We start from the raw sequence: 25,813 nt of genomic DNA, 5'->3' as shown, positions 1-25,813 counted from the left end.
GTTAGACTTTTTAAAGTTTCCAGTTTAAGTAGGTATGATATAGTGCCTTCTGGCTGCCTTCTTTTTCCAAATGTTTAATTACCAGCAAAGTTGAACATGTTTTCAAATGTTGGTTTTTCTTATTTCTTGTGTTCTTGATGTACACTGGGGATTTAGGTATATAAATATAGCACGTGCTTCCTTCCAGTTTAATGCCACACTCAGCTGAGAAATGAGATTATTTATCTATCTATCTATCTATCTATCTATTTATTTATTTATTTATGGCTGTGTTGGGTCTTCGTTTCTGTGCGAGGGCTTTCTCTAGTTGTGGCAAGTGGGGGCCACTCTTCATCGCGGTGCGCGGGCCTCTCACTATCGCGGCCTCTCTTGTTGCGGAGCACAGGCTCCAGACGCGCAGGCTCAGTAGTTGTGGCTCACGGGCCTAGTTGCTCCGCGGCATGTGGGATCTTCCCAGACCAGGGCTCGAACCTGTGTCCCCTGCATTGGCAGGCAGATTCTCAACCACTCCGCCACCAGGGAAGCCCCGAGACATTTTCTAATTATAGCATAACCCTACACAGAAGGGTACCTAACAAATGTAGGTAGAAGGGATTACATGACAAATTATAAACAGAAATCTGTTTTGTAAACTTGTAGCTTCATACAGAGAATATGCTTAATCCTGCTACAGTACTCTAGAATGTGGGAATATATCTTCCATTCGCCTGCCCTTCACATCATTTGGCTGGAAAACCTGTTCACCACGGTTTCCTGTTGGGCTACAAACCTGAAATTAAATCTTTGTAACCCAGTACAGCCTGCGCGGAGCGAGGCCCCAAACCTGGCGGCGGTTGGGTCCGCTGAGGCTGCGGGCGCATCCGGCGAGCACAGTGATGCCCCCTCTGGCAGTTCTCCGCCGCCCCTCGGCCGCAGGCTAGAGCGCCTAGACCCGCCCCTCGGCCGCAGGCTCTCCGCGCCCGGCTGGTCCTCGAGACCCTTCCCATTCTTTCCTCAAAGCGGGGCCACGCCCCTCAGCCCACCTCAGACCACTCTGCCTCTATCAGCCCCGCTCTCGCCACCTTTTTATGCCCCTCCCTTTCGACCGTGCCCTACACAGCTTAGGTGAAGCTTAGGTGAAGTCCTCCCCTGAGATGCGGCCACCACTGCGAGCCCACCACCTGCCACTCCTCTCCACGTCTAATTCTCCCAGACTCGGCCTGCGGAAGCTCCGCTGGAACGCCCCTGCCACTCGTGGCTCCACAGTAGCCGCCCTGGGCCACCCTTTATCCCAACTCCCAGGAGGAAGACCGTACGTTCTACACGTTTCTGGTCCACGGAAGGTGTGAGGCGAATCTTTGGAGCCCGTTTTACGACAACTTGCGACCGCGCGGTGCGGCTGACGGCAACGCCGCGCTGCTCTTGGAGAGGTCACTTCGGAGACGGCGCTGGTTTGGGGGTGTGGGGTCAGTGGCAGTATGTGGCGCGTCTGTGCGCGACAGGCCCGGAATGCAGCCCCAAGGGCAGGATTTGGGGCTCGGTGGACGGCCTTGCGGGAGGAGCCGGGAGCTCGGTGCGTGACCCCGCAGGCTGGCTCGGCTCCGGCTCGTTGCATCAGCAGGACCACAGGGTATGGCAGGGTCCGGGCAGTCTGCGGCTGGAGCCCCAGCTCGTGGGCCACACCGCGGAATCGCGTCTTGCTGCAGCTTTGGGGATCTCCTAGGCGCCGCTGGTATAGCCTCCCCCCGCATCAGAAGGTGAGCCCCAGACCTGTCCTTCGCGGGACCCCGTTGTCCTTCATGGGATCCTTCCTCGGAGGCCTCAGTGATCCTCCATCCCCCTCCCAGTATACTGTGTGTCAGTGTCCCTTCTCCATTACCCAGCTTTGCTGTAACTCTTGAGCTTCCTTCTCCTGACCTATTCCATTGAAGAGCGCCAAGCCTGGGGCGGTATGTGGAACGTCTACTGAGTACATGCTGTGAGACCCACGCAGGCCTGTGGAGCAGGAAGCCTGTCCTTCTGGTGGAGAGCTTCTGGTGGCAGGAACCCCCTTTATATCCCCAGTGCCCACTGTGTGTTGGGACTCAAACTCTCTGCGTTAAATTGTAGTGAATTGAGTGAAGCGCTAAACCAGAATGAGAGTTAGGTAGCTCTTTGTAAATTTCGTATTTCTCCTTTGTCTTCTCCAGGTTCCATTGCCCTCTCTTTCCCCCACAATGCAGGCAGGCACCATAGCCCGCTGGGAGAAAAAGGAAGGGGAAAAAATCAATGAGGGTGAATTAATTGCAGAGGTAAGTTGTTTTAAAATATGGAAATGAATTAGAAGGGACCGGCTTAGCTAAACTGAGGGGAAAAAATCAATGAGGGTGAATTAATTGCAGAGGTAAGTTGTTTTAAAATATGGAAATGAGTTAGAAGGGACCGGCTTAGCTAAACTGAGCATTAACTTTCTGAGTGGGTAGTTATCCCTTTTGCTTAAGAAACTTAGATGTTTTTTACAACTTGATATTAGAGAAGATTGGTTAGCTAAGTTAGCAGCAGCTAGCCAAACTGATTTTTAGCTAAGATATTTTTAATAGTGATTCTTTCAAACCTGTGATAGAGGCTTTATTTTCACATGGCTGTTGAACTGTATGATTTTTCTAAATTGAAGTATAGTTGATTTACAATGTTGTGTTAATTTCTGCTGTACAGCAAAATGATTCAGTTATATATACATTTTTAAAATAATATTCTTTTCCATTATGGTTTATCACGGGATACTGAATAAAGTTTCCTTGTTGGACCTTGTTGTTATCCATTCTATGTAATAGTTTGCACCTGCTAAGCCCGAACTCCCACTCCATTCCCCTCCCGCCCCACAGCGACAAGTCTGTTCTCTATGTCTGTGAGTTCGTTTCCGTTCTGTAGATAAGTTCATTTGTGTCATATTTTAGATGCCACATATAAGTGATATCATGTGGTATTTTTCTTTTTCTTTCTGACTTACTGCACTTTGTACGATTTTAGACACAAGCTAATAAACTTCATACTGGCAGCAGAAGTCTAAGCTCCTGCTTTTGTGTTAAAAGGTTGAAACTGATAAAGCTACTGTTGGATTTGAGAGCCTGGAGGAGTGTTACATGGCAAAGATACTTGTTGCTGAAGGTACCAGAGATGTTCCAATCGGAGCAATCATCTGTATCACAGTTGAAAAGTGAGTAGTACCATGGCAATCTGTGGAACTTAGGTGCTCAAGTGGAGTATTTTAATCCAGAATTGCGAAGTTAGTTAAAGGCTTCTAAGACTACTGAATCTGCTTTATAACCCCCTTATACCTATGCATTCTTTCTCTTCCTTAGGCCTGAAGATATTGAGGCCTTTAAAAACTATACACTGGACTCTTCCGCAGCACCTACCCCACAAGCAGCCCCAGCACCAGCCCCTGCTGCCGCGGCTCCGTCACCTGCACCTCCCGCTCAGGCTCCCGGTAGCTCGTATCCTCCCCACATGCAGGTGAGGCTCAGCCTCTGGGTGTTTGCTCTAGAAGATTTATTATTCATTCATTATTTTTCATAGGTGGCTCTCACATCCTGGGAACTGGCATTAAATATGGCTAGTTTTTGTCATTTGAACGTAAATAGAGGTTTAAACATGAAAATTGACAACTTTCATTCCTGGTGGTTATTTCCAGGTGTGTGAACTTGGCTAGTTCTTTTAACCTTTCACAGCCTCAGTGTAGCAGGTAGGATAATGTTTGGTACTTCTCATTCAAGAACATTTTGTTGGATTTTGAGGATGATTTGTACTTACACTACTCCCTGTGTAAATAGAGTTTTTAGTAGGCCCCAGGTACTGTCTGTTGAATGAAAGTTCCCAGTTGGTGTTTTTCCTTGACATGTGGTATTCTATTTTCTAAGAGTTAAGTGAAGTAGTCCAGTAGTATTAATAAAAGACTGAACTAAAATAAAGAATAAGTGTCAAATAGACATATATAATAACATTGCAACAAAGCTGAAGGTGGTAAATATAGTCACTGTTGATTCTATTAACTAAATCAGTTTCTAAGAAACTAATTAGTTTATTAGATATTAAGATTATCCCATGTATATTTGTGTTTCAGATACTGGAAATGGATAAAAGCCAGCTGCACTTTTTCTAAAGGATTAAGACTAGAACTTTCCTTCACTTAGTTTATTTGTAGAAATTTTTGTGTAAGAATAATTTTCTCCTTTGGACATCATATTCTATTCCATGGTCTTTTTTTTTTTATAAATTTATTTATTTATTTATTTTTGGCTGCATCGGGTCTTTGTTGCTGTGCACGGGCTTTCTCTAGTTGCAGCGAGGGGGGGCTACTCTTCGTTGCGGTGTGCAGGTTTCTCATTGTGGTGGCTTCTCTTGTTGCGGGCCCTAGAGTGCGCAGGCTTCAGTAGTTGTGGCACATGGACTCAGTAGTTGTGGCTCGCGGGGGTCTAGAGCACAGATTCAGTAGTTGTGGCGCACGGGCTTAGTGGCTCCGCAGCATGTGGGATCTTCCCAGAACAGGGCTTGAACCCGTGTCCCCTGCATTGGCAGGCGGATTCTTAACCACTGCGCCACCAGGGAAGTCCTCCATGGTCTTTTATTAACATTCACTCATTATAAAGTTTTGCCTGGTGGTCAGTTCACGCATTTATCTCATCCTGTTCAGCAAATTCTGTCTCACTACACAAGACAGTACATTTCTCTATAATTTATGTCTTTGGCTTTTTGTGAAAGTTTTAGGGTTCCATCTTAATTATCCTTTAAGATACAGTATAGAGATTATTGGATCCACTAATTTTTAAGAAGTAGATGAAGATGAGGGACTTCCCTAGTGGTCCAGTGGTTAAGACTCCACGCTCCCAATGCAGAGGGCCTGGGTTCGATCCCTGGTCGGGGAACTAAAAAAAGATTCTGCATATCGTAATGAAGATCCCGCATGCGGCTACGAAGGTCCCGAGTGCCGCAACTAAGACCTGGTGTAGGTAGTTAGGTAAGTAGGTAGATAGATAAGATAGATAATTCTGACCAAGAAAAACATTTTTAAAATTTTCTAATTAGAGTTCTAAGCTTTGTTTTACTCCCCCCCTCACCTTCCTGAGACATCATCAATTGAAATGATTTTTCTCTCAGCATAATCCTGTTGTTAATTAGATTAAAAAAAGCTAAAAGATAGCAAACAAAACCCATAATGAGTAAGCATCCAAATTCAGTGGACATACAAGCCATATAAATAAGAAAGCAATTTTAAATTTAGATCAGCCAATCTGATGTTTAGATTTTACTGGGGTGGAAGTGACTATTGTAAGAGCAGTTCGTTCATTTGTTCATTCATTCATTCATTCATTCATTTTTTTGCCGCACCATGTGGCATGTGGGATCTTAGTTCCCCGACCAGGGGATCGAACCCATGCCCCCTGCATCGGGAGTGCAGAATCTTAACCACCGGACCGCCAGGGAAATCCCAAACAGTTCTTAATATGAGTTTTTTTTATCTTGAAAAAGTATCTGGGAAGTTTGGGAGAAATTCAGTTTCCCCTGAGTGAAGAGATAGATGCCAGTACAGCGCACAGTAAAATTTTAGTGGAAAGTCTGGACTAAGGTCGTTCTGTGAAAATGAAAAGCTGCAGCTTAATCTAAGTGTTAAGAAAGACGAAAAGATGTTCTGTGCTTAGATATTTATTGAGGAATTAATTTTAACTGTCTAGAAAGAACTCTTTCCCATCTGCACATTGTTTTTACGTTTGGAGGGTGGAAAAGTATTTCGAAGGTGGGTCAGAGTATCGCTGGTACTATAAAAGCTTGAGATTTGAAAGATTCACGTGTAGGGACACTTGAGGCAGTGGGCTTTTGCTGCTGTGGGGGCATGGGAATTTGGATGGTCACAGTCACTATCATTCCATAAAACTGTTTGCTGGCCTGAGTTCCACTGTGTCCACAGCTTCCTAGTATTTTACACAGTAATAAAATATGTGTTTGTTTCTACAGGTGGTTCTTCCTGCCCTCTCTCCCACCATGACTATGGGCACAGTTCAGAGATGGGAAAAAAAAGTGGGTGAGAAGCTAAGTGAAGGAGATTTATTGGCAGAGATAGAGACTGACAAGGCCACTATAGGTGAGATTTCTTCAGCTCTTAATGGTTGAGGCACTGAGTTTTCCAATGAGGGAAGAGGATTGCCGTCCTATCCTATAATGAGTGAGTGATAACATGAAAAATTTTAATTCTTGGGATTCATTTCCTGGAACAGAATATTTCATAACAAAAGTGTGCATAGTTGGATTTGTCAGTACCATACTGTAGTCTTACTGAATCAAGGATATGTCAGCTTAGGGATTATTTTTAGGCCAGAGTTTGCTTATTTATTAGCCTTATCATTGTCTAAACTGGGCAAGGGGGAAAAAAGAAGAAACAGGAGAAAATAACATCAAAGGCAGGAAAATACCAAAGAATTTCAGATGACTTTGAGGGAAGACTTGAAAGCAGGGCTTAGATTGTTTTCATAGTTTGAGAATGAGTGATGGAATGTATATATTACCTGTTCAGATACCATATCACATTTCCTTTTATTCCCTCTCTGATTTATTTTTATGCTTAGAACAAAACCCATATAGATAATCATATTTGTCATACCATGTGTAGATATTTGTAGATAAATGTATTTCCTGTCCAGTTCTCAGAGATGCAGTAGGAGATTCTGGGCATCCTCTGCAGTGGTTGTTTTCAGATTTCGTTCTTCAAACCCTGTGATTCCTTGATGGCACGTTGGGGCAAAGGAGAACTTAAGGAGCAGCACACTACTGTTCCCTGCCCGCTCCCCAACTTCCACCAGGACAACTCCTTTTTACCTTTCTGCATATTGTGCTTCCTCCCATAAGATTTTATTAGAAGAAAGGATTCTGTTTGTTAAAAAGAGAGAAACAAACAAAAAAACCCTGGCAAAAATAGATCTGCTTTGCATTTTAACTTGAATACCAATGTTGCTGTAGAGAGTAGTATTCTAGAGACTCTGGTCACTAGAGAAGTATTACCTTGGTCAGACTCTTTAAACTCTGTTGTGGCCTTGGATGTCTTTTCTTTTTATATATGTCTTGTATTGGATATTAATTCTCAACTGGGATATGGAAGGATTCATCAAAGATGTGTTTGTCAGGGAGAGGCACAACACCACAGAAAGCCAAGATCTGGAAGGCAAAAGTTGTCCTCTCCAATGGGTTCTTTTAGTTTTACTTTTGGAACTCTTCATATTTGAGTTCCTTGTAAGAAAAGCACTAGCTGGGAATTCCCTGGCGGTCCAGTGGTTAGGACTCCATGCTTTCACTCCCGAGGGCCTGAGTTCAATCCCTAGTGGGGGAACTAAGATCCCGCAAGCTGTGTGGCCAAAAAAAGAAAAGAAAAGCAGTAGCTGAAGAAAGTTGTCAACACCACAGAATCTGTAGTTATGCTGTATTTCTTCATAATGAAATAGTTGATGTAATACCAAGTGTGACCTCTTCAAAAAGTTCCAAAGATGCTTTTAGGGGTGTAATCCCATGTCACTATCAACTATAGTAGCTCTTTTAATTTAACCATGTGGTTCTGATCTTTAGCAGTACAACCAATGCCATCTTGGAGTCTTGTGGGGCTGCAAGGGGCTGCCCCTGGGGATGTTTTAAAGAAAACGTGCAGAACTAACCACTGTGTAATCTCTTGTAGTTTTATTTAACAGATATTTATTTAGTATTTACTTTGTGCCAGGTACTGTTTCTAAGTACTTGGAAAATATTCACTTAATTTTTGTAATATCCCCGTGAGGTAGGTGCTATTGTCATCGCCATTGTGTAGGTAAAGAAGCTGAGACACAGAGAGGTTAAATAGCTTGCAAAAGGTTATATAGCTACTTTGAAGAAGAACCTTTTACTTAAAACTGTGCTTTGAGTTTGCTAGGATAGTGGAGTCCTTTAAGTTCCATAATGGTTTTTTCTTTCTATTTAAGGTTTTGAAGCACAGGAAGAAGGTTACCTAGCAAAAATCCTGATCCCTGAAGGTACAAGAGATGTCCCTCTAGGAACCCCACTCTGTATCATTGTAGAAAAAGAGGCAGATATACCAGCATTTGCTGACTATTGGCCAACTGAAGTAACTGATTTAAAACCACCAGCACCACCACCTACCCCATCCCCGGTAGGTATGCTTCTAGAATTGAGGGAACACTTAAACCTTATTCATCTCTAAATTAAGGGATTAAAGTAGATGATATTCTAGGTTCCTTCCAGCTCTAAGATTCTATGAATAAGGAGGGAGATAGTTAACATTTGCGGAGACCTACACAGCGTGTGGCACTGCACCATTCACATAATGGTCAATAGTTTGATTCGTATAGCTTTTTTTTTTCCTGGTGTCTTGAGTCCTGCCGAGAACAAAGCTGAGGTGACATGTTCTTTTTCTGCTTTAGGTGTAGATATATATAAATATATATGGAAGGTAATGCTTTGTCACCCATTTTCTGTAGAATTTGTAGTTTTTGTCATTGTCAATCCTCTTGGTATTAACATATAGTAGGTCAAGCTTATATTTGTAATACATTGGAACCTTCATGTAAACGGCTTATTTTGCATAGAATTTAGTCTGTCTCTATGCACTGTATACTATATACCTATAACATGAGTTTGTATGAATTCCAGGCATCAGTAACACTATAATGAAGCTTCTACAGGTGTAGAATCATGTGAGGTTAGACTAGGTACACAGTTCTGTCAGAGAAAACTTGATTTCTGACTGCCATACATTTATGGGGAGCTGGCAAGTAGTTGTAGTGGTTTATTTTTTAATGTGTTTCAACATGGAACCTTCCAGAATAATTTATTATTTTGGAATTAGGTTAAGTAAAAACAAAAGCCATGTAGGTGATATAAGAGGATGAGAATAAAGAAGGGACAAGAGATTAAAGTGAAGAAAGGCTGTAAGGATGTTATATACTGGTCCCCAAAATTAAATTCCATGCCTGTCTTTGTTAATCATGGAGTTAGAGAATTTGACTTTGTTCTGTCTTTGACATAAAATTATGTTATTCTATTCGTATTGCTGTATTATGTTGGTTAAGCAGGAAAAATGTGCATTTGATATTTGGAAAAAAGAAAGTTATTTAATTAAAATAGGTTTGACTTAATAAACTATAAACTCTTAAATCTTTCAGACCAATCTTTGCGGTGGTGAATTAACAATCTGTAACTTTTTTCAAAAGGCAGCCCCTGTTCCTCCAACTCCTCAACCTGTAGCCCCTGCACCTTCAGCCACCCGCCCAGCTACTCCTGCTGGACCAAAGGGAAGGTTGTTTGTTAGCCCTCTTGCAAAGAAGTTGGCAACAGAGAAAGGGATTGACCTTACACAAGTAAAAGGTAATTCTGTTTCTATGGAGTGGGGTTTTACTAAAATTTAGTTGAGTTTCTTCCTTAGGACCAGAGAGTACAACTATATATAGTCGTCTTATCTGCGATAGTCAGGGGAAGGATGAGGGAGGGAAATATCTCCTTTGGTGCCACCACAGAGTAGGAAAATTTACTGTGCTTTGTTTAGTCTGTCTAAGATCTACCTATATAATTTAGATAGCTTTTTTTCCTTCTCTGTTAACGGGAACTGCTTAATTGTTGGTGAAAGTATGATGTGTTTGTTCAGCAGAGTTGGGTTATGGTACTTGATTATATAATAAGAAATCTGTATTAGTGCTAGGCTGATTGAATGTAGCAATACACAAAACAAAACATGAAGTTGGGGTGATTTGAAGTGACTTAAAATAATAAAATTCATATAAAACTGAACTAACGCCCCTTGAGGGCAAAGGAAAATGTCTTACCTATCTTTTCCTCCCCAGAGAGACAGTGTAGCTTAGTGATAAGAGCATGGGGTCTTGAATCAGACCATCTAGGGTTTAATCCTGGCTTTATCATTTTCTGTGTAATATGTCTTTTGCTGAATTACTTAATCCATCTGTTTTTCCATCTGTAAAACTAGATAATAGTTTACATTAAAACAAGTGAAGTGCTTAGAACAGTATCTAGAATGTAATAAGTACTCAATACATATTAGTTTTGTTCACATTATTACTATTATTGTCTGGCATTTAAATGTTTTAAGCTAAAATTTAATGTAAGGTAATTAATATACTTTGGAAAAGGAGGGAAATTACTATTCCTGGAACATGGTTTGATGGCTAATACTATGTGCTAGTCTTTTAATTACCAGATTTAATTTGCATAGCATTTATTGAAGTAAGAATTATCATTTCCCATTTTTTTATTGTCCAGCTGTGGGCACTCATCGGTGGTTATCATCTGTCTGCAATCTATTGTTTTTATGGTTAGAAAGCAAGCCAATCCCCAAAGACACAAGAATAGAATGTTATCGCTGTTTTACTTCAGAGGATTCTTGTAATATTGGAAGACCCTTTTTTCACCCTAATATTATTTCACTAGTGTATTGCCATTCTTTATGTACATGTGATTAGAATCAGGGACAGCAATTTAAATTGGAATACATTTTAAGGGGAGGAGGGACTAGGTTAATAATTATATCTGAAGAATTTAGACAAGTAAACAAGGACCATTTATTATTTAGCAATACTGACTGCCTTAGGAGAGATTTAAGTGGAAAAATCTCAATATTCTTATCTTGCAGTTAGAGTTAAGTGATTCATTTATTTAGACAAATATTCATTGAGTATTGTCTATGTATCCAACACTTGTTCATAAGACAGACAAGATTTCAGTTTCAGATGCTCATATTACCAACAATAAAGAATTAAATGGGCAGGGGGTTATAGCATAGTAGTTAAGAGTACTGGCTTTGGAGCTGGAATGCTTGGATTTAAAACCCAGCTCTGTCGAACACTAGGTGTGTTACCTTTTGTGTCTCAGTTTCTTCATTTGTATATGAAAATAATATCTTATAGCTTGTTGGGATTAAATAAGTTAATAAGCAGTGCCTGGACATAGAAAGCATATGTAGGTATTAGCTATGATGATAATAACTTATTAAATAAGATGATTTGAATGCTAAGAAAGAAGTAAACCAAGTGATATACTAGTGAGTAACAGGGTGAATATATGTGTACTCATGACTGCTTTTGGAGTCTCCAGGGTGGTTGGAGAAGGTCTTTTTGATGAGGTATGCTTCAACATACACTTCTGCCATAGAATCAACAGAACTTAGTCAAGGATTGGATATGGGGACTCGACAACAGCAACTTCAGAAGAAATGTGCAGTGGACGCTGGTCTGGACAGGTTGAAAAAAGAAAAGTGGATGAAGAAGTGGAGATAACACTGTGGACAACTTATTCAAGAACATTGGCTGTGAAGGAAGGCATAAAAATAGAAATGTAGCTTTTGGGAGCATATGGGCTCAAGAGAGAGCTTTTGAAAATGAGTGATAGTAGAACAGGTCTAGTGTAGAGTTTCTCAGCTGTGGCACTGTGGACATTTTTGACCAGGTAATTCTTTGTTGGCAGGGTGGCAGCTGGTGTCCTGTGCATTGTAGCATGTTTAGCAACATCCTTGGCTTTTACCTGCTACATGGTAGTAGCATACCCCACTTGGGACAACCAAAAATATTTTCAAACATTGCCAGATGCCCCCTTGGGGGCAAAATTGCCCTGGTTGAGAACCAGTGGTCTAATAGAAAGGGATAAATTGATGATGTAGAAAAGGAGAAAGAGCAGAATAATTTGGCAAGGTACAAAGTTTTTGAGAATGTAAGAGGGGATGGGATTGGTTTGGGGTAGGAATTAGGACAGTTTGTCTACCTTTATAGGAGAGAAGAGAATATGGGGTAGGTTTATAGGTTTGGTGGTAGCAGATGAGGAGAGTACCTCTCTGGGCTGCTATTTGATCAATAACATATAAAGGGAGGGGGTGGTTCCCTGGTGGTCCGGTGGTTAGGATTCGGCGCTTTCACTGCTGTGGCCCGGGTTCAATCCTGGCTGGGGAACTGAGATCCCGCACATGGCCAAAAAAAAAAAAAAAGTATAAGGTGAGGGGATCTGCTGGAGAGTTAGTGTGGGGAGGTCTGAGGTTAGAGAGATTGTGAAATAGTGTTCTCAGAGACAGGGAAAGTGAATTCAAGGGAAACAATTAATTTCTGGGTAGTTTTGTGTGTCTGTTTTAGGTTTGTGCCTCTGAATTTATAGTACAGTCATTCAGCTAGGTGTGTACTTTTTTCCCCCGGCAATATTAAGCTACTCTGGTGCTGGCACTGAGAAGGCATATGTTTTAGAGTTTGACCAGGGAGTGATTATAACAGTGATCCATAGAGAGTGTAGGCTGGGTAAGGAGGACGTGAAGACAGGAGGCTGACAACATGATGAGAGCAGAGGAATTACTGGAGTGGAAGAAATTTTGCATTAGGGGAAGTGAGTGGTCTGAAATAAGTGAGCTGAGAGGATCAGTGGTTGGTGTTTTATGACACCACCTTTGACACTAAATGTAATTTTTTTTCCACACCAGCAATCAATTCTCTACACCACGTGGGTATCCAACAATTCAAGCCTATTCTGACACTAACTCTCCAGAGTTAACATCAGACTCCACAGGTTTTTGGTTTTGGTTTTTTTTTAATTATTTATTTTTGGCTGCGTTGGGTCTTCGTTGCTGCGCGTGGGCTTTCTCTAGTTGTGGTGAGCGGGGGTCACTCTTTGTTGCGGTGCTCAGGCTTCTCATTGCGGTGGCTTCTCTTGTTGCGGAGCACGGGCTCTAGGCACGTGGGCTCAGTAGTTGTGGCTTGTGGGCTCTAGAGCGCAGGCTCAGTAGTTGTGCACACGGGCTTAGTTGCTCTGTGGCATGTGGGATCTTCCCGGACCAGGGCTTGAACCCATGTCCCCTGCACTGGCAGGCGGATTCTTAAGCACTGCGCCGCCAGGGAAGTTCCGAGACGCCACAGGTTTAAAGGCTCAGTCCCACAAGTCTGCCCCCACTTGAGATGCCAGTCCTGAGGATCACCCATACTTCTGACGCACTGGCTGTAAACCAGGAATTCCCAAGACCCCCTCCTCGGGTTTGATAATTCACTAGAATGACTCTCAGAACTCAGGAAAGCACATTATTTACTATTGCCTGTTTATTATAAAGGATACAACTCAGAACAGTCAAATAGAAGAGATGCATGAGACAAAGTGGGGAGTGGGGGTTGGTGCTGAGCTTCCGTGCCTCTCTGGGAGCACCACCGCCCTTGGCACATTAATGTGTTCACCAACCTGGAAGCTCTCCGAATCTTGTTGTTCAAGAGTTTTATTTTTATAGGGGTCAATTATTATTTTTATAGGCATCGTTGATTGTATCATCGGCCATTGGTTATTGAACTCAATCTCCAGTCCCCACCCCTACCCCTTTCCCCCAGGAACAGATTGCTTACCAAATTTGACCAAAATGTAATCATTTGGGGAGAAACTGTTCTGAAAGCCTAAACCCTGATGTTCAGAGTTTGATTTGTCTCAGAGCTACCCATATTATGGTTTATATTTCTTTGATGCAGAGCATTTTCTCATCACTGTCCCATTTTATCCTCACAGCATTCCCATGAGTAGGGGCTGGTATGATAATCTGTCCTACAGATGAGACTAAAGACCAGATGAGATTAAGTGACTACAGTCATCTGTCTAGTTTATGTTTGACAACAACCCTATGTTTTTCACTCCTAGTCTAGTGTTCTTCCCTTTATACCATATCGCTTTATGATGGTCTGTTGTGCCTTCTTAGGGAGAGAGACAAAAGAATTTCAAAGATTTCAGCTAACTCCTAATAGTCAGGAAATTCTTATAGGTGGATGAAGCTTAGTATAAGGCCGGTGGTACTGCAGTTTCCTCATCTTGAGGGGCTGCAGTGTCCAGATCAGCCTTGATTGTAAGGGGAGGTTATGGTTTCTGTCTTTTATAAGGAAGGGAATCTAATAGGCATACTGCTGCCTCTGTTCTAGAGCTCCTGGTGAGGATAAACACAATCCTAGCCTACTCAGTTTTCATAATGAAGGAAAGGAGTTGGGACGAACCGCACACAACGAGAATCCTTTTAAAAGTCTGCCTTGGGGGAAGATGAATCAATTTGACCAAATATTTTCTAGAAGTGGGCCAGTGTAAAAGGTATTTTTAATAACTAAATTCTGAATCTCCTTAGAGTTAAGGTTCAGGATTATCTACTTAGGTGTAATGTTAAACCTAAGAGGTTGTGCATGGGAGGAGGAAAGAAATTGAATGAAAGTAAAATTAAGCCTGTTGAGGGAACTTTGAAGATCTTTCTTCATGTGTAACTTGGCACCTTTTTCCTTCATAATTTCTAACACAAGCCAGTATAGTGCCTTGGCTACTGTGAGAAAGCTGTGAATAATGGAGACCACATGTAGAATGAATGGTTCTAAAGATGAGATCATTGCATTTGAGAGTTATTCATGCTATTTCAGGGTAAAAACAATTGACTTGCCTGATTTGTCCAAAATAATTGTTATCATATCTGTCAACTCTGTAGCAAGGGAGTTCTTTATGAGCATATGAATGTAGAACCCAAATGAGATCTATTCCAGGGTTTCAGAAAGGGTGTTTTGGAGCTAACGGAGAGGAGGGCAACAAAAGGTGGTATTTTTAGGGAAAAGTTTAAAGGGCATAATTAAGGCAGTGGCCCCTTTCGAGGGTCTTTGGTAGAGAACCTCTAGGAACTTGCACTTCAGGATCACAGTGCTGATCTCCTTGAGGAATTAGCGGTACGCTCTCATGTGTGTGGTATTTCTGTGTCTCCTCCAGGGACGGGACCAGATGGCAGAATCATCAAGAAGGACGTCGACTCCTTTGTGCCTACTAAAGCTGCTCCTGTGAGTTATATTTCGCTTCTTAAATTTTGGTTGCAGTTTGTCCCTGCAGAGTGCTTTGTGCAGCCTGTTAGACCCTTGCATACATTATTTATGAGTGAAGTAGCTTAATCAGAACTGTGTTTTCTTTTGTCTAATTTCACTGGCTAGCAATATGTACATATGAATGTGCTGTTATTCATACACAAAAGCAAAGATGATATACTACATTGAAATCCACTCCAAGTTGTTTTTGGTTTTTTTTGAGTAGTGATACTAAATTTTTCCTAACTTGTCATCTTATTCAGGCCCTATTTTTTAAAGCATGCTTGCAAGTTGGTTGGCTAGCGTTTGAGTTTTATGTGGTTAATTAGTCCACAGGGGGATTAAATCCACATAGCCAACGCCGTTTGATCAGTAAAGGCGCTAAAATAATCAACTATAAGTAAGGAAAATGATTTAGTTATTTAGATGTTTGCTTTAAAATAAAAGATTTGTCATTGTTTTTTAAAAAATAAATTTATTTATTTATCTATTTTTGGTTGTGTTGGGTCTTTGTTGCTGCGCGCGGGCTTTCTCTAGTTGTTGTGAGCAGGGGCTACTCTTCGTTGCAGTGCACGAGCTTCTCTTGCTGTGGCTTCTCTTGTTGCAGACCATGGGCTCTAGGGCGTGCGGGCTCAGTAGTTGTGGCTCGTGGGCTCAGTAGTTGTGGCTCACGGGCTCTAGAGCGCAGGCTCAGTAGTTGTGGTGCACGGGCTTAGTTGCTCCACGGCATGTGGGATCTTCCCAGACCAGGGCTCGAACCCGTGTCCCCTGCATTGACAGGCGGATTCTTAACCACTGCGCCACCAGGGAAGCCCCTGTCATTGTTTTTTCTTAACACTATTCAGGAAAATACATTACTTTCTTTGTATTTATCTCTTAATCTTTTCAATTTAGGAATGCTTTGATTGCTTTTCTTGAAGAAAGTTTTGTGAAAACAAAATTATTTTGATATAAACTAGTCATAGAAAAATGACATTTAAAACATGATTATCCGATTCTAAGTATGAAAATTAGAAACAAAACTCTTAAACAAGCACAGTCCAAATTGGAGTCCCTTTTGCTCCCTTGGGGTAGAAATAGCTGTTTTTCTATAAACCGTTTAATTTGCACTTTGCCACCTGTAAAAGAGTCACTAACAGTTGTTCACAGTTGCTTATGCTAAGACTAAGAACTTTTTCACCTCCTTCTAGACTCCAGCAGCTGCTGTGTCTCCCCCGAGTCCGGGAGTGGCGCCGGTTCCTACAGGTGTCTTCACAGATATCCCAGTCAGCAACATTCGCCGAGTAAGAGTATTACCATAACTTTTCGCCCCAAAGCTGTTGGGGGCATCTTTACTCTGATTGTTCAGTTGCATCCATAGTTTGAAACACTAAGAAGAGACTTTTTTAAAATTGGGAACCTTAGGTGATTCATTTAATAGGTGTTTGGTTTGGCCAATAGAATTCTTGGGATACACAAACACTGTGTTCTGATTAAGTACTGTTGGAAGGGGCTAAGTGTGGTGCAGTCCTCCATCTTCCAGTTCTAATAATGCTTGAGGTAAGCATTACCAGGGAGCAGGGTAAAGGGGCAAACAGAGCCCTGAATGAGCTGAGGTCTCATTTCAACTCAAGATAATTGATTTTTGAATCTCTTTGATTTCAGGTTATTGCACAGCGGTTAATGCAATCTAAGCAAACCATACCTCATTATTACCTTTCTATTGATGTAAATATGGGAGAAGTTTTGTTGGTACGGAAGGAACTTAATAAGGTAAAAGGTCTGGAAATTCCACCTTTATAAATTCTAAAAATCTTGTTTTCCCTCACTGAATATTTACATTTTTGCCCATATATTGTATTTTGTTACAAATGCCAATTGGTAATGGAAAAATGGATGTCATCTTAATTTTAACTTACAGAGAATATCCTGGAGAATTTTCATTTTCTAACCCTTGATTAAAGCTTATGATTAAAGTCGACTTTGCCATGGATCCATTTTAGCCTAACATAGTCACTATGATCCTATGAGACTACTGGAGTCTCTTCTGGTAGATAAGAAACAGTGTGTTTACTTTGTGTTTATAGTTAAGTACCAAGCACCTACTTAGTAACTTACGGGATGCAGCTAAAGCAGTGCTTAGCAGGAAACGTACAGGTGTAATGGTCTACATTAAAATAGATGAAAAAAAACAACTTTTGGTTTCTTTTCATCCTTTCCACTTTAGGACATCTGTATATCCACCCCCTCCCACCTTCTCAAGATTATATAGTTTCAGTCTTTGAGAAGAGAATTTAAGAAACTACAATGGTTTCTTGTCTTTGCAGATGTTAGAAGGGAGAAGCAAAATTTCTGTCAATGACTTCATTATAAAAGCTTCAGCTTTGTCATGTTTAAAAGTTCCTGAAGCAAATTCTTCTTGGCTGGACACAGTTATAAGACAGTAAGTATAACACTTCTGGGGAAGGTATATATATATCTCCATCAGCAGTTTTTTGTGTGCTGTCTCATGTATAACTTGGAGTATAGGGAGTAAGGAGAAGCAGAATATAGAGGGGGAGATGACTTCCACAGGCAAGACAATTTGAAAACAACATAAAGCTATTTCTGAGATCATGAATTTAGTTAGTAAAGACTACAGGTTCTTTGTATGAGTTCAGGAAAGGGAGATAAGTGTACAGATATGTATAATTAAGTTGATAATGACTCTCACAAAGCAGGATTGAAATGGTTTTGTTCACCAATGAGTTCTGCTAAACTTTAGTGGGAGCAAAATTGAAAACAAAACCAAAAAAACAGTATTTGTTAATATTATGGTAGCATGTGACTGGCATGGTGCTCTTGGTGTCTTTCACATGTTGTCTCATTTAATCCTCATGACCACGTTATGAGTTAGGTGGTTTTACACACATTTTCTAGATGAAGGAACTGAGGCTCAGTAAGTTGAGTTACTCCCTGAGTTAATATGTTCGTAAGTAGCAGAACTGTGGTTGGAACCAGGATTCTGACTCAGCCTAGGTTTTTTCTACTATGTAGATGCTTTTATATTACTAATTTATTTTTTTTACAATAATAGTATGTACATTAGAATATTAATTCATGGCTTACAGTGACCTGCTCAACCTTTAATCTGAGGTCCACTCCCAAGAGGCAAACACAGCCTTTAAACTGTTATTTCTTTTGGTATTTACTTTCCTATTTCTTTTTTTTTTTTTTTTTCCCCTTTTATTTATTTATTTATTTATGACTGTGTTGAGTCTTCGTTTCTGTGCAAGGGCTTTCTCTAGTTGCGGTGAGCGGGGGCCACTCTTCATCGCGGTGCGCGGGCCTCTCACCATCGCGGCCTCTCTTGTTGCGGAGCACAGGCTCCAGACGCGCAGGCTCAGTAATTGTGGCTCACGGGCCCAGTTGCTCCGTGGCATGTGGGATCTTCCCAGACCAGGGCTCGAACCTGTGTCCCCTGCATTAGCAGGCAGATTCTCAACCACTGCGCCACCAGGGAAGCCCCATACTTTCCTATTTCTAAACAACATTTTTCTGTTGCCTTTCATAAATTTTTCATTTCATTTACTTTATCAACTGACTTCCTATTAAAGAAGGTTAAGATTTAGCTTTGTTCTACCCTCTCTACAAACACACACACACACACACAACCCATCATCCTACCAAATTGATTGTAGCACAAATTTTGGACAAATCAGTATTCAGTGTTAATATCTTTATGACTATGAAAAATTGTTTATGACTAAGGAAGTATAGTATACCATGAATACCAACCTGATTTTAATGATTGCCTAAGATGGGCTAATTTTTAAATTACTCATCATGAAATCTTTCTGAAACTCCCCAAGAGGACTCTAAACGTGTTTCACAAGACTGAAAAGTGGTTTACTGATTCTAATTTTTTCCTTGGTCACCCCACTCTTAGAGAACATCTGAGGGTCTTACTATTTTTCAGAGATTATATTAGCTTTCTAGAGCTGCCATGACAAATTACCACAAAATTTGTGGCTTAACAAAAATTTATTCTCTCCTAGTTCTGAAGGTCAGAAGTGTGAAATCAAGGTGTCGGCAGGACTCTGCTCCCTCCACAGGCTCTCTGGTGGACTCTTGCTTGCTTTCTCCAGTTCTGGCGGCTCCAGGCATACCTTGGCTTGTGGCTGCACAGCTCCAACTTCGCATGGCCTTCATGTGTCCATGTCTTCTCTCTGTCTCTTACAAGGACACTTGGCATTGGATTTAGGGCCCACCCAGATAATCTAGGGTGATCTCATCTCAAGAGCCTAATTACATCTGCAAAGACCTTTTTACTAAATAAGGTCACATTAATAGATTCTGGGATTAAGACATAGACATATCTTTTAGAGCACGGTTATGAAAATTTGAGGACAATTCTTTGTGTGCACATATGTTTTCATTTCTCTTGGGTAGACTCCTTGGAGTGGAATTGCTGGGTCATAGGGTAAATTTATGTTTAATCTTTTAGGAATATCTGAAGGAAACACTACTTAGATGAAAGGATGGACATTGTAGGGCAAGTTCTATGAATTATTTATTAATCCTTACCAAATGCCCTTCAATTTGTTCATACAGCTATTCAACAGATATTTATTGAACATATACTGTTTGCTGGATTTAGTGGTGAACAAGATAGGAAACACCATCCCTACTCTCTTAGGAGGAAGATTATTGAACAAATAATATTGTAATAACAGGATAATTTAATTAAGAAAGCAGTGTTTGCTGTGTGATACCTTGGCCAGAGCCCAGCTACGGTAGTTGCTAAGCGTCACACACTGTATTATTAGAGCAGGTCCCTGTGTTTGCAAGTGACAGAAGCCTGCTGCCTCTGGTCAGCTTGGGCACACTGCGGGGTATGGTCCCCATAATCTCCAAAGAGCTGGAGTTCTTCCTTCATGTGAAGTTTTAACTTTTTCTTTTTTTTTTAAATTGAATTATAGTTGATTTACAATATTATATTAGTTTTAGGTGTATGGCATAGTGATTCAGTATTTTTGCAGATTATACTCCATTATAATTTATTACAAGATAATGGCTATAATTCCCTGTGCTATACAATATATCTTTGTTGATTATCTATTTTATACATGGTAGTTTGTATCTGTTAATGCCATACCCCTAATTTGTCACTCCCCCCTTCCCTCTATCCTTTGGTAACCACTGGTTTGTTTTCTGTATCTGTGAGTTTGTTTCTGTTTTGCATGTGCATCCATTTGTATTATTTTTTACATTCCGCATATAAGATACACAGTATTTGTCTTTCTTTGATTTATTTCACTAAGCATAATATTCTCTAGGTCTGTCCACATGGCTGCAGATGGCAGAATTTCATTCTTTTTTATGGCTGAGTAATATTCATGTGTGTGTGTGGGCACTTGGGTTGCTTCCATGTCTTTTTTTTGGCCACGCATGTAGGATCTTCCCCAACCAGGGATCCACCCCGAGCCCCCTGCAGTGGAAGTGCGGAGTCTTAACCACTGGACTCCTAGGGAAGTCCCTTCATCCATGTCTTTAATTAGTATGTTCATTTTTTCCAGATATATTCCCAGGATTGGAATTGCTGGATCATATAGTAGTTCTATTTTTAGTTTTCTAAGGAACTTCCATACTCTTTTTCCACAGTGGTTGCACCAATTTGTTGATACATTCTCACCAACAGTATACAATGGTTCCCTTTTCTCCATATCCTCACCAACATTTGTTAACTTTTTCTTTATTGCAGAGCACTTTAGCAGGGGCCCTTACACAGACAACCCCTAAGGAGACTCTGATACAATTCAGGAGTTTGGGAACTTGGTTGGGGGGGGGGGAAGTCATTCTTTTCTACTAACCTTTAACTGAAATTTAGCATTTCCTCCCATTATAAATATAAAGAACAAATCGAAGAGGTATTAATAGTACTTGTGCTGATGACCAAATAAAATCAAGTTATTTTCATATCACATTGTAGTTATTGCAGATGTCTTAAAATATATTTTTTTCTTATCACTACTTCAAAAGTATAGCCATAATTAGACCTGCTGCAAGATTATTGAGTTAATACAGAAGCGCATATATCACAATTTTGTTTTTTGAATAGTTTGATAACTGAATTTCAATATAGTTTGTTTTGGGGGAAGTTTTTCTGATAATTTGAGTATTTTGTTTTCTGTGTTTAAAAAATATATTCTGAGAAGGGACCCAAATGCAAATGCGCCCCATGGCGTAGAAAGGATTAGGAATCCTACTTTTTTTTTTTTTTTTTTCTTCAGCTAAGACAGCAAAAGAGATGATTTATTGTTACATGTTACATTCAGCCACAACTGAGAATAGAACTAGTCCAGTATGTCAAAGGTCCAGGGCAAAGGACCAAAAGGGACTGTTTTGATACGAGCAAGGTGGGTCTCTCAAAGGCGGTCAAGGTGATCAGAATGGCCATCGATGTTCCAGATCCACTGAGACAAGTTCTAGACAGTAGGCAAGCAGTCCAACAATTTGTACCAGCGTCCCTGTCCTCTGGCTTCCCTTGTTTCTGCTCCTGTGGCTTCCATGGGTGTACAAGTTTACTTGGACCTCTGCTTCATCTTTCTTCTTTTGCGCTTCAGCCTGCGCATTCGCTTCTTCCTCCACTTCGCTTTCATGGCGTGGAGGTTTCTCCGAAGATGGCGCTAAGGCCGAGACAGGAATCCTACTTTTATGTTTTGAGACAGCACCACCACCCTACCACATGAGTACTTCTCTTTCTCCCACCATGCAGTCCTTACCCTTCACTCTTCCGTGTGTCTGCTCAAGCTCTGCTTGCAGACTCAGCTCCAGCCAATCCATTTCTTTTCAAAATCTAAGGAGTTCTTTTTAATTCTCACTGGATGCTGAACCTTTTTTTCCCCACCTGTACCCATGGTGTTAGTCAAGGCAGATGAGGGGTAGTTAGCAAGTACGTGTGAGACCAACCTACTGACACATCTCTCATTCATTTTTTTAAAAGTGCAGGTTTAAGAGAGGCCACAGCAAAATTTAAAAACCAGGAAAGAGCTCTCCCTGGCTGAAAAGTAGCACAAACTGAAGTAAATAGCACTATTCTTGGGTAACCTAAAACAAACTCTTAATTAAACATTGTTGATGATTATTGAGGTTTACTTTTTTCTTTTTAAATAGAAATCACGTTGTTGATATCAGTGTTGCAGTCAGTACCCCTGCAGGACTCATCACACCTATTGTATTTAATGCACACATAAAAGGACTGGAAACCATTGCTAATGATGTTGTTTCTTTAGCAACCAAAGCACGAGAGGGTAAACTACAGCCACATGAGTTCCAGGTAAGGTATTAATTATTTATCTTCTGAATGTTATGATGTTATTTTAATGAATTATGTTATTTTAAAATTTGGCATTATGTTTCTATTGCATTTTCCACCTTTTGATTCTGCCTTGTGTTCTCACTGACACAAGGTCTTGAAAATAAAGAAAAATTGAGTAACCTATCAAAAGCTGAAGATAACCCATTTTCAAGTAGTGTGCAAATGCCACACAACTGACTTTTGTTCATATTGCTATAGTTGTATGTTTTCAGTAAAGTGTATTCCATTCATTCCTTTTTTCCTTTCAGCTTTATTTATGTATAATTAGCAAATAAGAATTGTAATATTTAAGGTGTACAACTTGATGTTTTGATATATGTATACACTGTGAAGTGATCATGACAAGCTAATTAACATATCCATCACCTCATATATTTACCATTTTCCTTTTTTTTTTCGTGGTAGTTGAATCCTTTTTCTAAATTCATTTTATTGAAGTATAGTTGATTTACAGTGTTGTGTTAATTTCTACTGTACAGCAGAATGATTCAGTTATACATGTATATACATTCTTTTCCATATTCTTTTCCATTATGGTTTATCACAGGATATTGAATATAGTTCCCTGTGCTATACAGTAGGACCTTGTTGTTTATCCATTCTATATATAATAGTTTGCATCTACTAATCCCAAACTCCCAATCCATCCCTCCCCCACCCTCTCTCCCCGCTTGACAACCACAAGTCTGTTCTCCCTGTCTGTGAGTCTTATTTATGTTTCGTATAGAAGTTCATTTGTGTCATAATTTAGATTCCGCATATAAGTGATATCATATGGTTTTTGTCTTTCTCTAACTTACTTCACTTGGTATGATAATCTCTAGGTCCAATCCATGTTGCTGAGAGTCCTTAAAGTAAAATATTATCTTAAGGTCTTTTCACAAAACATTTGTCATTTTTTTCTAATTTATGTTGACAAGCAGTTACCATGATCTGTTTTTAATCTTTTTTTCTTTAGGGTGGCACTTTTACGATCTCAAATTTAGGAATGTTTGGAATTAAGAATTTTTCTGCTATTATTAACCCACCTCAAGCATGTATTTTGGCAATTGGTGCTTCAGAGGATAGACTGGTTCCAGCAGATAATGAAAAAGGGTAAGTGCCAAAATGGAGAGGGAGTTGTAAACTCACTTGCATTACAATATACCTGTTTTTGAGTCTCAGTTTTTATAATTATTGGCATGGCATATTGGAGCTTCAGGCAACAACTCTTCTTATTTTACTGTTTGAGATGGGAAGTCTTGTTAACTCTAGGTCAGGGGTCAGCATACTTTTTTCTTAGAGAGCCAGTTAGTAAATTATTTTATGCTTTCTGGGTCGTACGGTGGCTATTGCAAATACTCTGCCATTGTGGTGTAAAAGCAGGCATAGGCAATACATAAATGTATTCCAGTAAACCTGTGGGATTTGGTCTGAGGGCTGTTGTTTGCGGACCTGTATCCTCTAGATGGCTGTTTGGTCTGTTTCTTCAAACTGTTAATTTGAGCTAGAGGTGTACAGCCCATGAAGAATAGGTGGAAAATAATGTTACCTGGTTGGGATTATAAGTTAGGTGTTGGCATTTGGGCTGGTTACTAGCTAAAATCTAGTGATTGCTTTCAGAAATCCTAATAATGTTTTTATCTTTTTCTAGATTTGATGTGGCTAGCATGATGTCTGTTACACTCAGTTGTGATCATCGGGTTGTGGATGGAGCAGTTGGAGCCCAGTGGCTTGCTGAGTTTAGAAAGTACCTGGAAAAACCTATCACCATGTTGTTATAGTTAACCCAAGAATTTCTAGACTTTCCCAGGTCACACTGGTTCATTCTTACCAAGATACAAACACGTTATTAAACGGTGGTTCTCTTTTTATTTTAAGGTTAACCAGTTACTTTTGAGTCTGTCCAGATAAGTTATTTGTAATGGGCATTACTGAATTTTTTAAAATGCCAATTACATCCAGATATTGTGCACATTTAATCAATACCAAATTTTAAGCTGTATACTCCTAGTCAAGGGGCATGTGGCTTAGCCCTTTGGTGATAAGGACTTCCACTGGGAAATGTAGAAGTAGAATTGTGGTTCCCTATTGAGACAGGCACATAAAAGTAACCTTGATGAGATCTTGAGGTTTTGAAATTTAATTACCTCAAATGTTTTGTTTAGATTTGAGAAAAAGAGAAGAAGTCGGGAAAATTAGTTCTCTTGGAGAAAGGGTTTGAATTGAAGCTTGATTTTGGAACATAAACCTAATTTAAAATTTTCTGTTACGTAATCTTGGTTTATCATGGATGGGAAGCATAGAGAACTTCAAGGAAAATAAGTGAAATTTTAAAAGTCAACATTTTCTTGGAACTGTTCAACCAGCTGTTCTTTGTTTATTTTTCTATGAATTCAGAAATGGTTGTTTTCCCCTCTTGAGATGAAGATATAAATATGAGCCAGCTACTTGGTATAAGTGAGAATTTGTGTGGGTATCTATTTAAACAATTTAAATGTATCATTCTGAGAGCAGAATTCTATAATTACCTCCAAATAAAAGAATATGCTTATAGAATTTAGCAGAGTGAAGTTGTGAAAGTAGAATTTTTCCTCCAAAATTAACTGGTGGTTACTTGCAAATGAACTTAATTACCAGGATTTATTACTTAAATAACTTTGAAACACTATATCAAGTAACTGTGGAATTAAGTGTGCATATGTAAACTATGTTTCCTAGTGAGATACGTGCCAAAGTCCATTTATCACCAGGTTCTGTCTGAAAAGAAGAGGGGAGAGATACTCTGGTGAACAGTTTGGAGTGATAAAAGATGATGACCAAAACGAAGTGGTTAGTTCTACTTGGATAAAGTGAAAAAATGTTAAATGTGTACAAGAAAAGCGTTCTGTGTTTTTCCACCCCAGTGTTGTCTCGTGTAAAATAAGAAAGCCCTAAAATCCTATCGGAGAGAAAAAAATTATTTAGGTTGTTTGCTACCTTATCAGCCTAAATATTTTTTTCCCATTTGGTTACGATTTGCCTTTCTTTGGGGGGGGTGGATGGTGGTGATATTCAGGATAATAAAAATGAATTAGAAACATCACAATTCTAGACTTTCTATTGAATTGATGTGTTTTAATAAATATTTGGAATTGTAATATATGGAGCTGTTCCCTGAAATTTAGGTCTTTCAATGTTGAATCTATTTCTAAATGTTCATTATTTCATGGTGCACAAGTGACACTCCATATATTCCAGAGATATTTTCCTTGCTGTATTATTATGAAAACAATTCAATACATTAATCTGATTTTTCAGTAATTAGTAATTTTAGCTTGAACTGAAGATTATGCAGAAGGAACAAACTTACGACAAGGGACCATCACCAGTATGAGCCATATCTGGTTCAAATACATGAAACTTCAAAGATAACTCATTCTTTGCTAATGTTTATGGCTCTATTGTTCCCTTGAGAGAAAAATAAAAAGTTGCATTCTAATAAAAATTGTTCTTGAGTTAAAAATTAATCTGAGCTATAATCTAAATCTGGATTCAGTCTATTTTTCTTACCGGAACTGAACGAACAAAAGTTAGAAATAGTGCTTTGGTTCAAATTAGATTGTTTAAAAATGAAACTATATGTTTTCAATGTGTCTGGTCTAATATTTTTGATCTGTGGGTAATT

General features: G+C 39.9%; 1 protein-coding gene across 2 annotated transcripts; it reads left to right on the top strand.

Moving 5' to 3' along the window:
- The first annotated feature begins 1,376 nt into the window (after positions 1 to 1,376).
- On the top strand, positions 1,377 to 25,651 carry DLAT (dihydrolipoamide S-acetyltransferase). Of its 2 annotated transcripts, XM_007172955.2 has the most exons (14): positions 1,377 to 1,736; positions 2,169 to 2,270; positions 3,051 to 3,175; positions 3,321 to 3,474; positions 5,971 to 6,097; positions 7,956 to 8,143; positions 9,204 to 9,357; positions 14,740 to 14,807; positions 16,019 to 16,111; positions 16,473 to 16,580; positions 17,135 to 17,250; positions 21,963 to 22,125; positions 23,126 to 23,262; positions 23,801 to 25,651. In XM_007172955.2, the coding sequence occupies exons 1-14, from the start codon at positions 1,458 to 1,460 to the stop codon at positions 23,928 to 23,930; spliced, it is 1,944 nt and encodes a 647-aa protein (XP_007173017.1). In that variant the 5' UTR covers positions 1,377 to 1,457; the 3' UTR covers positions 23,931 to 25,651. The 2 variants fall into 2 exon arrangements, with proteins under 2 accessions (XP_007173017.1, XP_057408085.1); XM_057552102.1 differs by lacking the exons at positions 1,377 to 1,736; positions 2,169 to 2,270 and adding an exon at positions 2,333 to 2,362.
- The last annotated feature ends 162 nt before the right edge of the window (positions 25,652 to 25,813 follow it).

The sequence above is a fragment of the Balaenoptera acutorostrata genome, chromosome 9 (assembly GCF_949987535.1).
Source record: "Balaenoptera acutorostrata chromosome 9, mBalAcu1.1, whole genome shotgun sequence".
Classification (NCBI taxonomy): Eukaryota; Metazoa; Chordata; class Mammalia; order Artiodactyla; family Balaenopteridae; genus Balaenoptera; species Balaenoptera acutorostrata.
Note: the sequence above shows the minus strand (reverse complement) of the source record. Positions and strands in the feature narration are given on the sequence as shown.

Coding starts and splice junctions, on each gene's coding strand:
- DLAT (XM_007172955.2), top strand. CDS start 1,458: ATGTGGCGCGTCTGTGCGCGACAGGCCCGGAATGCAGCCCCAAGGGCA. Junction 1,737..2,168: donor GCCTCCCCCCGCATCAGAAG/GTGAGCCCCAGA, acceptor TGTCTTCTCCAG/GTTCCATTGCCCTCTCTTTC. Junction 16,112..16,472: donor CAGTCAGCAACATTCGCCGA/GTAAGAGTATTA, acceptor CTTTGATTTCAG/GTTATTGCACAGCGGTTAAT.